The sequence below is a fragment of the Natator depressus genome, chromosome 17 (genome assembly GCF_965152275.1).
Source record: "Natator depressus isolate rNatDep1 chromosome 17, rNatDep2.hap1, whole genome shotgun sequence".
Taxonomy (NCBI): domain Eukaryota; kingdom Metazoa; phylum Chordata; order Testudines; family Cheloniidae; genus Natator; species Natator depressus.
Genome location: NC_134250.1, coordinates 2,764,085 through 2,778,818, shown reverse-complemented (window position 1 = coordinate 2,778,818; position 14,734 = coordinate 2,764,085). Strand labels below are relative to the sequence as shown.

At 40.5% G+C, this 14,734-nt stretch overlaps 1 protein-coding gene across 2 annotated transcripts in view; it reads left to right on the top strand.

Annotated features, from left to right (window-relative positions):
- BLMH (bleomycin hydrolase) overlaps positions 1-14,734 on the top strand; it is a 29,809-nt gene that overhangs the window by 9,634 nt on the left and 5,441 nt on the right. For both annotated transcript variants that reach the window (XM_074975004.1, XM_074975003.1), the window contains exons 6-11: positions 99-191; positions 3,932-4,087; positions 4,657-4,815; positions 4,920-4,987; positions 5,559-5,676; positions 9,816-9,885. In XM_074975004.1, the coding sequence (XP_074831105.1) occupies positions 99-191; positions 3,932-4,087; positions 4,657-4,815; positions 4,920-4,987; positions 5,559-5,676; positions 9,816-9,885 (664 nt within the window). The remainder of the gene's footprint in view (positions 1-98; positions 192-3,931; positions 4,088-4,656; positions 4,816-4,919; positions 4,988-5,558; positions 5,677-9,815; positions 9,886-14,734) is intronic.

Here is a 14,734-nt window from a genome sequence, read left to right as displayed (position 1 = left end):
CATAAAGCAAATCTTGACTTCCTAACATGTACAGGCTTTGCAAATCTATACTTCTTGTGGTCCTAGTAGTGATAAAATGGCCTTTTCTTTTTAAACAGATGAGGGAGTACTGTCTGCGGCTAAGAAACATGGTAGCAAGTGGGTCAACTAAGGAAGAACTCACTGCTGCAAAGGACACTATGATAGAGGAGGTAATATACATATATAACCTGATTCTTTCCATAGCAGAAGCAAGCTGCTACAGATGAAGTAATTCTGGCTTACTTTTGTTCTAGAACTATCTGCAAAGTACAAAACAAACCCCTTCTATTGTACAAAAATCAGGGTGACCCCAGATGGCCATGTACTGTCTGAAGTGTTACTAAGTGACTTTTATGTTTTAGTAATGTTTTCTTGCATAAACTGTTCTTTACATTTTTGGGTTACCATTGCATTTAAACACTTGGGTGAGTTGTGGAGCTAGGACACTTTACACCAGCTGAGGATTTCCTCTTCCGAGTGTAGTTAACAGACTCTAAACCCCAGCATTTTTGTTCTCAAGAGACCAAAATAATATGTACAGCCTGGTCTAACTAGCAAGGGCTAGAAGAACTGGAAACTATGTTCTGTATACCCACTGTAAACTTAGTTGTGCAGCACAAGTGGTGTTGCAGAAGTTCCCCATGAGAGCAGAAAAGAATAACGAAAGTTCAGCTTCTCAGGCGTTAGCATGTGGAAAAAACTTTGTGCTAAATATGCAGCATTGCAATCACTTTCCCAATTAAGAAAACGAGTTGCTTTTTCTTAAAGGCTGACTATCCAAGTACCTCTCTGTATGAATTTACAGCTTCTCACATGTGCAAATTAGTTTTAAAGTAGGTTGCATTGTCTGATTCTCACCCCTCCACAGTTTAAAGGTTAGCACTTTGCGCTGCTGTATGGTTGGCTTAAAGGCAAGAGATGCCATACCCTATCTTCATCTTATTCGGTTCTCTAAGTTTGGTTTTTTTCAAATAGCCAAGAGTAATGGATTAGAAGCAGCAAACTTATTGCCCATAGTATGTTAAGACTGGTGTATATGGCCATGTGTATTTCTAAAAAAAGATACTTCTGTGTTCTCTGCTTACAGAAGTTTATGGCTATACCTCTGTCAGAAGTGTCTGATGGTACAGGCCCACTGGGTCATCTTGTACCAGCTCTTTTGGAGAAGATTTACAGATGTAAATCTCCTTTTCCTTCCCCTCCCTTCAGCAAACTTCTCAAAAGCTTCCTGTTAAATTATTCTTTTCAGTGCATTGTGTAAATGATAGCTCCTGGGTCCCTCTCTAGTGGTAGTTGCTGCAATTCATGCACAAATCCACAGCTTCACTATCCCCAGTTCTAAAGTTAGAATAAGAAATGTGGTGATAGCAAAACTGGCACTATGTTCTTAACACATTTGTATGTTAAAACAAAACCCTTTATATTCCATCAAACATGCCCTGCTAGGGGCCAAATGACCACCTACCTTACTGATTCTACCCTTCAGTACATTGCAAATTACCTTTTTGTAGTTTAATATTATTAACATGATTCCCATCTTTAGGCTTTGCATGCAGACATCCACTGGAGGGCTTAATTGCAGCGTTAACCTGAAGCCTCTTGGGATGGCTTGGTTAATTCAGAGAAGGCAGAGACCTAGAGTTCACTGCAGATTTACATTTTTCATTTGCTTTGTTTAGAATCTCCTAGTTTCCAGCATTAGAAACTGGAAGCAAAGCTCATTAATGGCGCACTAATTTCTGTCGGAATCTGGAGAGTTGTTGCATGTGGTTTTTTTAAAAAAAGCTGTTTCTTCCTCTGAGTTAGCCCCTGTTCTTCCTGTTGCAACACTACTGGTTGACTACCATTTTTAAGTGGATTTCCTCTTGGGAAATGTTGTAATTAGCATTGCCAGCTGTCGTACTCTAAACCTGCAGAAGCGTTTAGCAGTTTTAAAGGTGGACTATACTGTCTTGCTTCACTTGTTCAGATGCATTTCTCTATACATTAGAGTTCAAGTTTTGTGCCTGGCAAACCAGATTTATTCACCATTCATCTCCACTGAGTTCATTTGCAAATTTCTATGACTCAGTTTCCTTATCGTGGGCACCAATCCTTTATCTGAAGCTGAGCAGTTGCATAGTCTTCAGGTGAATACTGAATCTCTTGTGTTCCAGTAGATACATGCCCCTTATCAAAGCAGCACGTGGGAGGTCACAAGTTCAGGTCACTGGATTTTATTTGAATTTTTCTGGCTTCAGTGTGTTCTTTTTGTGGACTCTACCTTATCAGCAGTGGCCCTTCTCCTCCCTGCCTGTTTTTGTTTAAAACAAAAAGCCACTGTGTCCTTACATTACCCTGGTGTTAGCTGTCACCAGAGCGATAGAAAGCTCTGTTTAGTTGAAACAAGTGTCCCCTGGGTATTGAAAGAGGAAGCTTTGGAGATACTGAGGGGTGGCCTATGGTGAGTGTGGTGGTAAACAAGCCAAGGAGACCATTTCAGGCAAGGTTGCTCTTGTTGACTTGAGACTTTTGTCTCCATCACTTTTCCTTCCTTTGGTTGGAACCAATTTGCCTGTTGGTTTCCTTAGGCATTCTCCATTGACCTGTTTTTATTTCTGTAATTTGATGTAGAAACGGGCCCATCTGAGGTAAATGGGGGATGTCCACTGGCAATTGTTATCTTTGTGCAAACTTAATCTGTGTGAGAATCAATCATTTTGTAGGAGGCCAGGGATTTAAATTTGTTCTTTAAAACCTTTATTGGAAACATGTTCTATAAAAAACTAAACAAGTGGGAATTTCTCCAATAAAAACTTGAGCCCATGTCCTTGTTTCCACTTAAGAACTGATTTCTTCTGTTTTCCTTATTAGATTATAAGTTCTTCAGGGCAGGAAAAATGTTGAGCACTTCTATAGTCAGATAATAGAGGACCACCACTAGCCTGGCCTCTTAAAGAGAAGTTCATGTAAAGGGATACAGTCCACCTGAAATCTAGCCAAAGATCCTTAATCTAATAGAAATTAATAAATGCATGTCAGCTATCAAGGACTATGTATTTCAACCAAGGATGTCACAAAGTCACCAGACAGAGCCCTTCAGTAAAATTATACTTAACCCTAAATATAGGTATTGTTAAATATATTAAAACAGACAAGAAGATTATTCTGGATTTCCAAAGAGCAGAAATCCAAATCATCTCGCAGAAGGAAAAGTGATTAATGGAGGTGTACCATCTGAATGAAAACGTTTCTGCGCATATATGCTAGGAGAACGGATTATGGCGTCCATAAGACATGACATACGTTGTTAGAGCCCTTTCCCAAACAATATTTGTATATGCTACCTGGGAGGGAGGGGCCTTCTGAAAGGTGGCAGCTGGCCTGGCAACTTTTTCTGTCTCAAACTGTCCTTATTGTGGTCTTCAACTGTAACTGCTTTTGGTTCCATTGCACAGTCTAAACACAGCTTCTATCTAGGGGAAGGTTTCACTGTACTTTGATGCAGTTGCTAGGGTTAAGGATTGGGCAGTGTTTCAGCTGAGCCATATATGTTTTTATTTTACTGATACTATAGTCATACAGCTGGGAATTGAATATATTAGTGCCTGAGAAAAATCACAAAGCTTGAGCAGGAACCTGTGGTGTTTCTAGCATGGTGAGGAAGCGCAGGATTTTGTGGACTTTAATTTGATGTTAGGCGGTGGTGCAGAACATGGGTTCTTAGTACCGGATGGGGGAAACTGACCAGCATAGGGTTAGTCAGATGTCTTAAATATAAATATTAAGGGGCTGATTCTGCAGTTGGTCCCCATGTGAAGATATCAATTGACTAATGGCAGTTCTATCACTGGCCCAGCTGCAGAATTTTGGTGCTTAATTGACAGAAGGCTTGGGTGAATTTTCATGCCATATCGGCTTTCCTGTGCAGGTATTCAGAATAGTGAGCAGCTGTTTGGGGAACCCTCCTGAGACCTTCTCCTGGGAATTCCGAGATAAGGAGAAGAACTACCACAAGATTGGCCCTGTGACACCACTGCAGTTCTACCAGGAACACATCAAACCCCTCTTCAACATGGAAGACAAGGTTGGAGAATACAACCAATGCCTGCTGTATCTGGAGCCCCTTTTAATGCTAAACGTATAGTACGGTGTGCTGTTGCTGAAGTAGCAACAGCACACCGTACTGTTTTTACACAGCCTCACACATTCCCCATAGCAAGCGATCAATTGAGTCAGTTAGCCTTGAATTTATTTCCCCTTCTTCCTTACTGCATAGACGTCCCTTTTTGTATTTGCACTGCGCCCCTCATTTGGTTTTGTGTGAATTTGGATGAGTTTTTTATGGATTAACTGTACTTGAATCATGTTTTCATGCTGCTGTAAGATCTCGAGGGGCTTAGCCAGGGGGGCCTTGATGATAAAATATTAATTAGAATAGAATGATGTTCCTTTGCAGCACTTAAGGATATGTAGATCAGCTTAGAGCATGTCTTCTGTTGCATTAATAAACCTCTGTTCCAGCTGAAGCTGTCCTCACTTGCATGGGATGGTCAGCTAGCTAGAGCAGAACTAATTTGATATACCAAGAGTTACTTCTTTCTTTGAGGCTTCAATTGATTTGTAATTTAACTAGTGACATCTTGTTCATGGCAGATTTGTCTAGTGAATGATCCTCGACCCCAGAACCAGTACAACAAGCTATACACGGTAGCATACCTGGGCAACATGGTGGGAGGAAGAAAAACACTCTACAACAACCAGCCTGTTGATCTGTTGAAGAAGATAGCTGCAACTTCCATTAAAGATGGCGAGGTTTGTGTCGTCTTCCAATCAGTGGCACTTTTTTCCCCTCTTTCGTGGTATAAGAGTCTATCTTGGGATGTGGCCTAGGCATGACTACCTTCTCCTATTTTTAGGCTGTGTGGTTCGGCTGCGATGTTGGAAAATACTTCTATAGCAAGCTGGGCATCATGGACCTGAATGTGTAAGTGCAGGAAATTTAAAACACAATTGTTTTCTGGGCTCTCTCTTCATGGCAATCCGGCTACAAATTGAAAATGCTACGGTGACAAATGTTGTTGTCCAAAAAATGTTTCCAGTTTTTTTACCCAAAATGAGTGAGACAAGTGTGCATTTGGACCGCTATTCCTGTTAAATCCCCCTTTTTTGGCTGTAAATTAATGCTGATACTCTGAAAATGTACTCAGTTGCTAATTCACTTGTGAAATTTTAATGTAAAATATTCTTAGCTGAAGAGAGAGGGACTTAGATGCAGTATATCCCAGCTGTGCCTCTTGCAAGGCAAAAAGGAAGGGTTTGTAGCACCCCTCTAAATGTGGTTATTCCACAGCCCATCCCTTGAGCTTGTGTAGTTACTTGAATTCCCTAGTACTTGGCGAACAGCATTCCAAAACGGGCCCGCTTAGTATTTATTCTAACTTGAGATTTGAAAAGAAGCTACATGTATGTCAGAGCCCTGTGCAATAAATCATTGGACATAAAATTTTACTGATTCCTCCTTCTGTGTTCACCTCCTTTGTATGGCTTACTTGTAGGTTTGATCATGAGCTGGTGTTCGGTGTCTCCATCAAGAACATGAACAAAGCAGAACGATTAATCTTTGGAGAATCAATGATGACCCATGCCATGGTCCTCACTGCCTTCACGGAGAAGGTAAGATTTCCTCCACAAGCACTCGTGCTGTTTGCACAGATGTATTTGAACTCTCCTGCAGTTCTATATGCTCAGGGTTCGTTCACAAGGTACATGTTCTGCTAAAGGGCAGCATATGTGCAGGACATCACACCTGCGCATGATACCTACGATGTCTTATTTGCCTGTGTCACATGTTGGTAAATTACTATTTTTAGTTTCTCCAAACAAGTGGACAATCCTGGACAACAAGGCAGTGGCTTATTTTTTGTGCCCAGAAATTCTGAGAAGGGCAAAGAAACTTGGCTTGTGTTTTCCAGGAATTTAAAACATATGTTGGCTGGCTTTAAATGGCATGTGAATTCTGATTTCTCCTACTGACCAGGGAATCAAAGGTGATAGCACATCCCTCTCCACAGCACACTGCTAAATCTAGACTAGGTCTAGCACCAAGCATTGTACTACTTTAAAACCTGCTAGAACACCCTGTAGGAGGCACTCAAATAACTAACACTCCCTCAATTAGAAGCACATAACTTCTGTGACACACCCACTAATGAGAGAGAAGAATCGAAACCCCAAGACAGCAGTACGGCTCTTAGCACTTTTACACTGCCAACAGCTGTACTGCATGCTAATAAACCAGAGAAATGTCATCTGGGAGACGCATGTGAACCTCAATGTCTTTGGATACCTGAAAGTGGTCATAATTTTCATCTTTTATTTGTGTTCTGGAAAAATTGAGATTTCCCCCTACATCAGAACACAAAGTCCAAGTTTAAGAGTCCTTTGAAAAAGTAATCTCTTCCAGACCAAGATTACTTGGTCTGAGAAGTAAGTACTTACATATTAATGAAAACTTTCCCAGAGAGTCAGGACTTTGTGCAAGGGTGTGACATGGGATTGTTGAGTCATCAGTTTTTCTCAGAACTACTTTTCAAAATTCAGTAGTATTCTACATACTGGTCTTCTACAATTTACACACACTTTTCAGGTGTCCAGTTACAGAACTAATCCTGTGTGAAGATTAGGATTAAAGGATATTCTATTGACTTCTGAAATTTAGAGCTTTAAAATGATTTATACATTTTTAGTTTGAAATTCTTACACAAACTTCACACTGATTACAGGTTTATATCTGTGTATAGTAACCTTATAAAGGAATGTAAAGTGACTCACGCTGCAATCTGGTTTCTTTTCACACAACTTTTTTTTTTTTTTTTTTTGGAACAGCAAAAGCTTTATATAAGTAGAAATTCCTTCCTCACATTCTGCTTCCTTGATTTGCAGCTCATATTTTTGACCCTCTGAGGGTTTGTGTATCAGTTTAACTTTTGCATACCAAATCTGGCTATTGGAATCAATGCATGGGCTCTGTTATACTGTCACCTAAATCCAGAATTTTGACAAATGTAAGGAAGATCTGCTAAACGGAAAACACATTCCCATACATAGACTATATATACTTTGAGTCTTGAAGAATGTGAGAAATGGATGTCTTAAAGGAAGTGGTGGTGCTTTAACTCTAGAGGATGTCCAGAATTTGAAGGCCTTTTTCTTACTAAAATAATAGCTAGGTTGTGTTTTTGTTTGAACGTGTTGTCTTACGTAAACCTTGACTTTCCTCTAAAGGAGCTTTCAAAGGTAGTTGTAAATCCATCAAAGCATTGGTGGTTTTTTACCTGTTTTGTAAAACAGTTTTGATTGCAATGGGATTTTCCTCAATGTTACAATGTAATTTATTTGCAAAAGAGGCACATTTAATCTATGCCAGTATTTCTAAACCATTCTATAACCTTTTGTTCAATTTACTTGTCAAAGTGCTTGAGTGGACTCATCTTAGTGCTTTTGATACATCTCTTGAGTGTCTCATTTTAAGGACTCTTGTCTTCCTTTAAAGTGTGTTTTTCCCAACCTTATCCCAAAACTGTAAAACTTCAGTGTAGTAACTACAGTAATACAGATGTGGGTACTAAAGGGAGGTAAAGGGCAGATTTTTTCCAAAGACCAGAGTTAACTCTGCATTATCATGAAAATCACAGAAGAGGGCAGAATACCAAAAGAAAGGGAGAGAAATGAACACATAGTTCTTCGTGGGAGCTGCTATGGGGAAGCCTATGGATTAAGGATCTTATTTAGTAAGCACATGGAGGTTATCATCTCAGTGCTTCTGTGTGCTGCTTGATGTGAAAACAGATTAGATTTTTTTTTCCAGAATGTGGAATATATGCTAGAGTGCTAACGAAGCTTGGAATGGAATGCAACCTTGACTACACTAGAGAACTGCTCTTTGTGCTTAAACTGGTTCAAGGACAAACAGTTCAGGGTTCTGCACTTGCCTTAATGAATGTGTCATGTTTTCCCCTTCTCTCAAGCCATGCCCAACTGTTTCAGTTGCGATGACTCCCAGTTACCTATACGCTAGTTCCAGAATGCCCTGCTTCTGAGCTGAACCAGGGAGATTTCACCACTGCACTGTGGGGCACTAGGAGGTCTAGCAGAAATGTTTCAGCTAGTTTGAGTCCACATTGGCACTAAACTGGTTCAGTTTGAACTGAATAAGCTTTAACTGATCATTAAACATTATGAAAGCCAGTGTGGATTCAGACTAGCTGAAACAGTTCAGCTAGGCCTCATAGTGACCCACATTTGAGATTGTGTGGTGGTCTACAGCCTTTCTTGGGGGCCTTAACTGGCTTCCATTTTTTAATATCAACCAGGCAATGGTTCCCCATGAAGGCTGTGAAAGTCTACTTTGAGGAGGCTAAAAAAAAGTGTGGTGAAATAGCTAATAGGCACCCATCTGGAAGAGTGTCTCGAGGGAGACTGAAGCTGAGTCATGTGGGGGGTGTGTGTGTGATGGGGAAGCCTCCATTGAAAGGTTAAAAGTGTGGCTATCAGGGTAGAAAAAGCCCAGTGAGCAGCCCCTATAGTATCCAGGTGAGTTACAGTAGCTCTGCCCTGACTCAGCAGTCAAGAACAGTATATGGAAAGAGACCTTCCAGGCTGTGAATGTGAACAGGAAAAGTACTTCACCAAAATAACTTCCTCCCCCTTCCCATAACAGGAATTGTCCGTCAATAGGGAAGTGTCATAGGGCTTATGGGAGGGCACAAGTGTTAATGTCACACAAGTTATACATCTTGTGTTTTATCTAAGACATAAAATGGCTTGAGCTAATTCACTGAAAAATACAGACAAATTGCCCAAGTCCTCTTTTCAGCTGAGGTTTTTCATTTTTAAAATACAGCAAAACCCTTTAGTATTTTCTTCTGCCTTGATTAGATTAAACTACCCATTTGTTTATTGCTGATTCTAAAAAGTGACTCTTTGGGCACATCTGTTCCTCATTAGCTAAGAACATTACACACCCTCCAATAGGATGGAATGCTGCCTCCAGGGAGCTTGAGTACCTTTTTATGTGACATGTTTGGGGACTTGCGTGCATTGATTCTAACTCGGAAAGGACTTGAGTAGACTAGATACTCTATAGGTGGATATGCAAGGTGCGGGTTATCCAAGAAACTGTAAACATCTTTCAAATCATATTAGCAAGGATGATCACAGGAAGGGAGAAACAGCTCTCTAAAATCTTACCAAAGTTTCTAGAAATAGTTCCAAATACTCTCATCTGTTAGAATTACTTGAGTCTAACTCAAGGGGGTGGGGGAAAATTTTATAAACTTAAGACACTTCACTTCATTGCGACAGTCCTGCAAATAGAAACCTTCTCGGAGAGACTTTGTGTCAAACAAGTAACATAGGTTCTGGACCTTAAGTCCAATAATAACAGATAAAGAATGCTTATAATGCAACTGTGCAAAGTACTAGAAGTTTTTTTAAAAGGGACTGCGACTTATTCTGTCTTGTAAAACATAATGTAGCTGTTTTGTAATAGAAAATTGGAATAATTACCTCAACTAATCAGATTACTTTAAAAGGAGACCGTTTCTTACAACGGTCAGTGCTTCTGCTTCTAAAATCCCCAACAGAACCACAAAACTTTATTGTTCTGAGAGTCTGCCTACCAGTTTACTTAGCATGAGCATCAAAGATATCTGTGTCAGGTTGGTGGTTCTGTTGGCAATGATTTTAGAAGTAGACTGTCAGACTTTGAGGAATTTCTCCACTGAATGCATGTTTTACTTTCCTTCCTTCAGGATGGGCAAGAAGGATCGTTTGAGAAATGGAAGGTGGAGAACTCCTGGGGTGAAGACCGTGGTATTAAAGGTAACACAAATCATAGTCACATGAATACATTGCCAAACTCCATATATGGAAATGAACTGGAAGGGAAAAGGGTCTTGTGCAGTAAGTGTGCACCAAGTGAGATCCTACACCATTCTACTTGTAGGAAGAGAAGTAGTAATCTTAGTGTAGTCATGTTTTCTTCAAAACTCATGTCCCACCGGATTAGTTGCAGAATGTCCTCTACCTCAGTTTCCAATGGTCTAGGAGCTTAGAACAATAGCTTTCAACCTGTGGTCTGTGGACCCTGGGGGTGTCTGTAGACTGCCTAAAATTTCCAAAAGGGTCTGCGCCTTCATTTGAATTTTTGTAGGGGGCTGCAAATGAGAAAATGTTGAAAACCACTGGCCTAGAAGCATAATTCTGAACTTGGATCCCTGCCTAGTAGCATCACGTGCTACCTGTTTGGCCAACACTGACCTGTTTGGCTGAATGCTGCCTCGTGAAGATGGCCATGAATGTCTGTATTTATTTCCAGTAGGAGCGATTAGGTGGCTGCTGTTCCAAATCTACTTGTTTGGAGAATCAGTTGAAGTAGGGCAGAAAAATATGCTTTGGATGTTTCGGAATGTGGTGATTACACAGGATGGACCCCAATTACAAGCTCACTGTAAAATCCTGGCTCACTGAAAAAAATCTTTTCAGATTGAAACATGGAGGCTGACTCTGAGTTCACTGTCCTCTAGGTCACAGGCTAAGGTGATGCTTAAGGTAGATTAAGGAACTCCTCCTTCTGCAGTTACTGCCAGTGTCTGCAATTTGGCAACAGAAGCTGTGCAAGGGGCAGCGTAATGATCAAAGATGAACAGACAAGGAGACACATACAATATGTTCACTCAGCAAGCAGGAGAAAGAAATGGAGTAGCTAGGCTGAGCGTTGTGGGCTTCCTCGGCCATCTCCCTGAAGTAAGAATCAGGAATTTTTTATTTTAAAGTCCTCATATGGGGAAAGTAAGATGTAACTCTACAATGGAACCAGCTTATAGTGAACTTGGAAGTATTCCAGTTCCATTCCTAGTGAAGTGAATCGAAATCCTGAATTATGTATTAAAGTGCCAGCCTCAATTCATGCTGTGGTGCAGCCTTGGCTTTGCTGCATCAGTGGAACAAATGACTCCATTATAAGCAACCACCAGAAACAGTGAAGATGGAGACCGTGAAGATTCCAGTTGTGCTCTTTCCATTGTTTGTGACCTGTCTTCAAAAGAGCCTGCTGCCCAGAGCCTCTGAGATGGAATTAGATAACATGGACTGTGCCGTGCATAACTCTATTGAACTTTTTCAGAAGGGTAGTCTTGGGTTATGTCAAATCCAGGAGTTCTGGAGACCTAGGTTCTATTCCTGACTCTGCTGCGGGTTTCCTGTGTGATTGGGCTGGACGCTTAACTTCTGTATTTCAGTTTTCCCATCAGTAGACCATAGCTTTTGCATGCTGCGTGGCCTCATTTAATGTTCATAAGGCATTTTGGGACCCCAGATGTGACTATTAATACAAGTGCGCAGTCTGCATTATTAGAGGGATGTCTTGGCCTTGTCTTGTAACTATTTTAGCAATTTGATAGTGCAAATCTTTTAATCTCCACATGAAAAATATAATGAATGGATGTTGGCTGACTTCTACCACCAAACTCAGTGGCACAAAATTTGTGTAAACAAATTTTAAGTGCTCGTAATATTTCTCTTAATCTGCAGATCACTGGCTCCTTCCCCTCTAGCTTGATTGACTTCAATTGTTGTTGGATTATATAAATCTTGGAATGACTGTGGTGAATTTGAGGCAGCAGTAAAACTCAGTCTGGTGCCCTGCAGAGCTGAGTGGCTTATTGGCGGTTTCTTGTAGACAGTTTTGTTTTTCCTTTGTAGTGATGCCAAACTATGGCTGAGTGTATTGATATGCTGGGGAGAGGGCAGGACCTCTCAAACATCTGACTCGCCAAGAGGAATTTCAGGAAATATGCACATTTGCCTATCAGGTCACTTCTCCTAGTTGACGGGAATGAAGCATGACCACCAATACAATACACACGAGAGACTAGAGGTATTTAAAAAGTTGCTTGTCCCGCTCATGTCTAAGTAAATCCTAGTTCTCCTTTAAAGTTATGATAGATAGTTGGAGTCTTTAAAAAGTTTGTGAAAAGGATGCTAAAAAGTCTTGAAGATTTCTTTTTAAATTCGCTAAATTGCTTTGTAATAACCTACTTATACATTCATAGCTTGCGGCCAGAAGGGACCATAGATCATCTAGCCTGACCACCTGTATAGCACAGGCCTTTAAATTTCACCCAGGCAACCATGTAATTGTGTTTTTTAAAACATATCTTACAGAAAGGCATCCAGTCTTGATTTGAAAACCTCGAGAGAGAATTCACCACTTCCCTTGGTAGTTTGTGCTAACTGCCATGCAAACCTTCCCTTGTTGCCACCTTCGCTAACACAAGCATTAGAGTTGTGAAATCAAAATATCTTATGAAGTCTTCCCCTTCTCCTAATTCTGTCCCTTTCTCTTTCCAATACCATATGCCACACTGTGGTGGTGGTAGTTTAGGATTGCTTGGGAACACTGGTTACCAAAGGGTTGTACATGCATTGTGAGGGCGACACTGATTTGTAGTGGTAGTGCTTTTTCGCCCAGCCGTAAGAGAACCTTATTTTAAAAATAGTTTCATAACTAACTAACAAAGGTGTACAAATTCTGGATCAGTTAATGAAATCTGCCATTCTTATAAGCCCATGGTCTCCCCCCCCATTCCACCCCAAAGTGCTCCATACCTTCTCCCCCAAACAAACGTAAACGTCACCTGCCTAACATTTAAGTGCAACCTACGATGGCGAATGAGTGCATACAGCCCAGAATACATGAATAGCTTTATAGCAACAAACCAGTGCCTGCTCCCCTATATTCCTAACGAACCCGACTTCAACAAAAACCCAGCATGCTACCCAGAAGTCATAAGGTTTGATAGCCAAAGACGATCCACGTTAAGAGGTTTGTTCTCAAATCCTTCTGCATGGGCCTGGTCTGGATTAGTTTGTCAAATGCCCATCCAGTCTGAAATGTCTTCCCCATTTAAAAATAAAAGTATAGCGTTACTGTCTCTGACAAGTTTGTTTGGGAGGAAGAGGGGCTCTTTGCTGTTCCGTGTAGTTTATCTTTTGCTGCAAAATATGTAATTCTCCCATCTGAAAAGAAGCTAACATTTTTGTTCTGAAATAATCTCTGGTATTCTGGCTATGCAAAGGAAATCTTTTAAGGAGAGCCAATAGACAAGTTAGGAATAGCTGTGCAGGACCAAATTAGGTAGTGGTCACTTCCAAGAAATCTCTTAGCACATGCTTATCTCAAAAATCCTCTATCCTTTTTTAAATGGGAAGGAAAGAAGAATGCAATCTAACTTAATTGGCACACTTTACGGTGAGACTTTCTGATTATAGCATCATGCTGCTTATCTAGCTCTTTACCAGAGTTGGCTCATCTGTTGGATCTCATGGAGCTGTAGCTAATATTATGCAAATAATGCTTCTACAGAGACATGGAAGCTACATTTAGCTTTCATGTGGTAAGTCTACAGCACTCATTACAGATGCTGTTTCTTTCTTTTGCAACTTTTGTCTGGTGAAATTTATTCTGGAAATGAGGGACTGACACTATGCCTGGTTCCGGTCACTGCTATGAGCAGATATTGTGCAAGGTATTTCAACTCTACCAGTGGACATCTACCTTAATCTGCAAAACCTTTTTTTATTCCAACTCTGTGTCCATATAAAGCTATACTAAAAATCTGACCTACAGGTTCCCCAGTCTTGAGCTGTAACATTCCCTGGACAGGGAGTTGACAGACAGATAACTATATATCAAAGGCATTCTGGTTTTGTGATGGGGGATTAATGCCTAGTCATGCTCTCAAACCTTGGCATGGCTGAAAATTCCCACAGTGCCTGGGGGTCTTTCACCCCATAATGGAGTATATTTAGAACAAGTTCTCTTCGATTTTTATTTTTGTGGAGTCAAAACCAGACACTTTGAGGTTAATTTCAGAGAATACCATGTGGCCTTTTAATTTAAGCTATTGATGTAATTTTTCTGGTTACATGAAAAATTCACTAACCTTTCAAATATTCCTGGCAGGTGCCTATGTTTTGCTTCTGCTTCATATGCAGCAGTTTCTGTCCTGACACAGCTATTTAAATTCAAAGTACATCTACTCAAGTTTTCCAACAAAAATCCAATAGTCTTAACAGACAGTTGACTGAAACACTCAACTTTACAATGTTAACAAGCCTTGTGGGTCCATCCATTAGTACAGATGCACTTGGGAATATTGCGTCATGTAAAGAAACTCAACACCGAAGAGTTAATATTGAACCTCTAGCTTCCCTCCCATGCACAAACTAATAGATCTAGTATTTGATTAGCAAGCATTACTTTCCATAGTGTGTGGTTTTTTTGTATGCTTATGTCCTAGCACATGCTCATTAACAAGATACAGGTTGCGTTCAGAATCCAGGCCAATATAGCTGCCATTGACCTTGACCATATCTTGAAAGTGTAGGGTCTAGTGAATGGCACCCGGGTGTTCTTAATGAGAATTTGTTTTATGCTCTAGGTACTTGGCTTATGTTGAGTGCCATTAATCTGGTTGTGGAGGAATGCTGCTAGGAAAAAACTGTAGTGTCCCCACTTGTCCTCCTTTACAAATACTTAGTATGGAATTCATTGGGACTTAGCTCCTTTGCTGGTATATCTTTGTTAGGGTAATGAGTCATTTCTGTCCCAAAGTGTGGTGTAAAGACATCGTGTAAAGTTGAACATGCTGAGTATAGGCATTCTTTG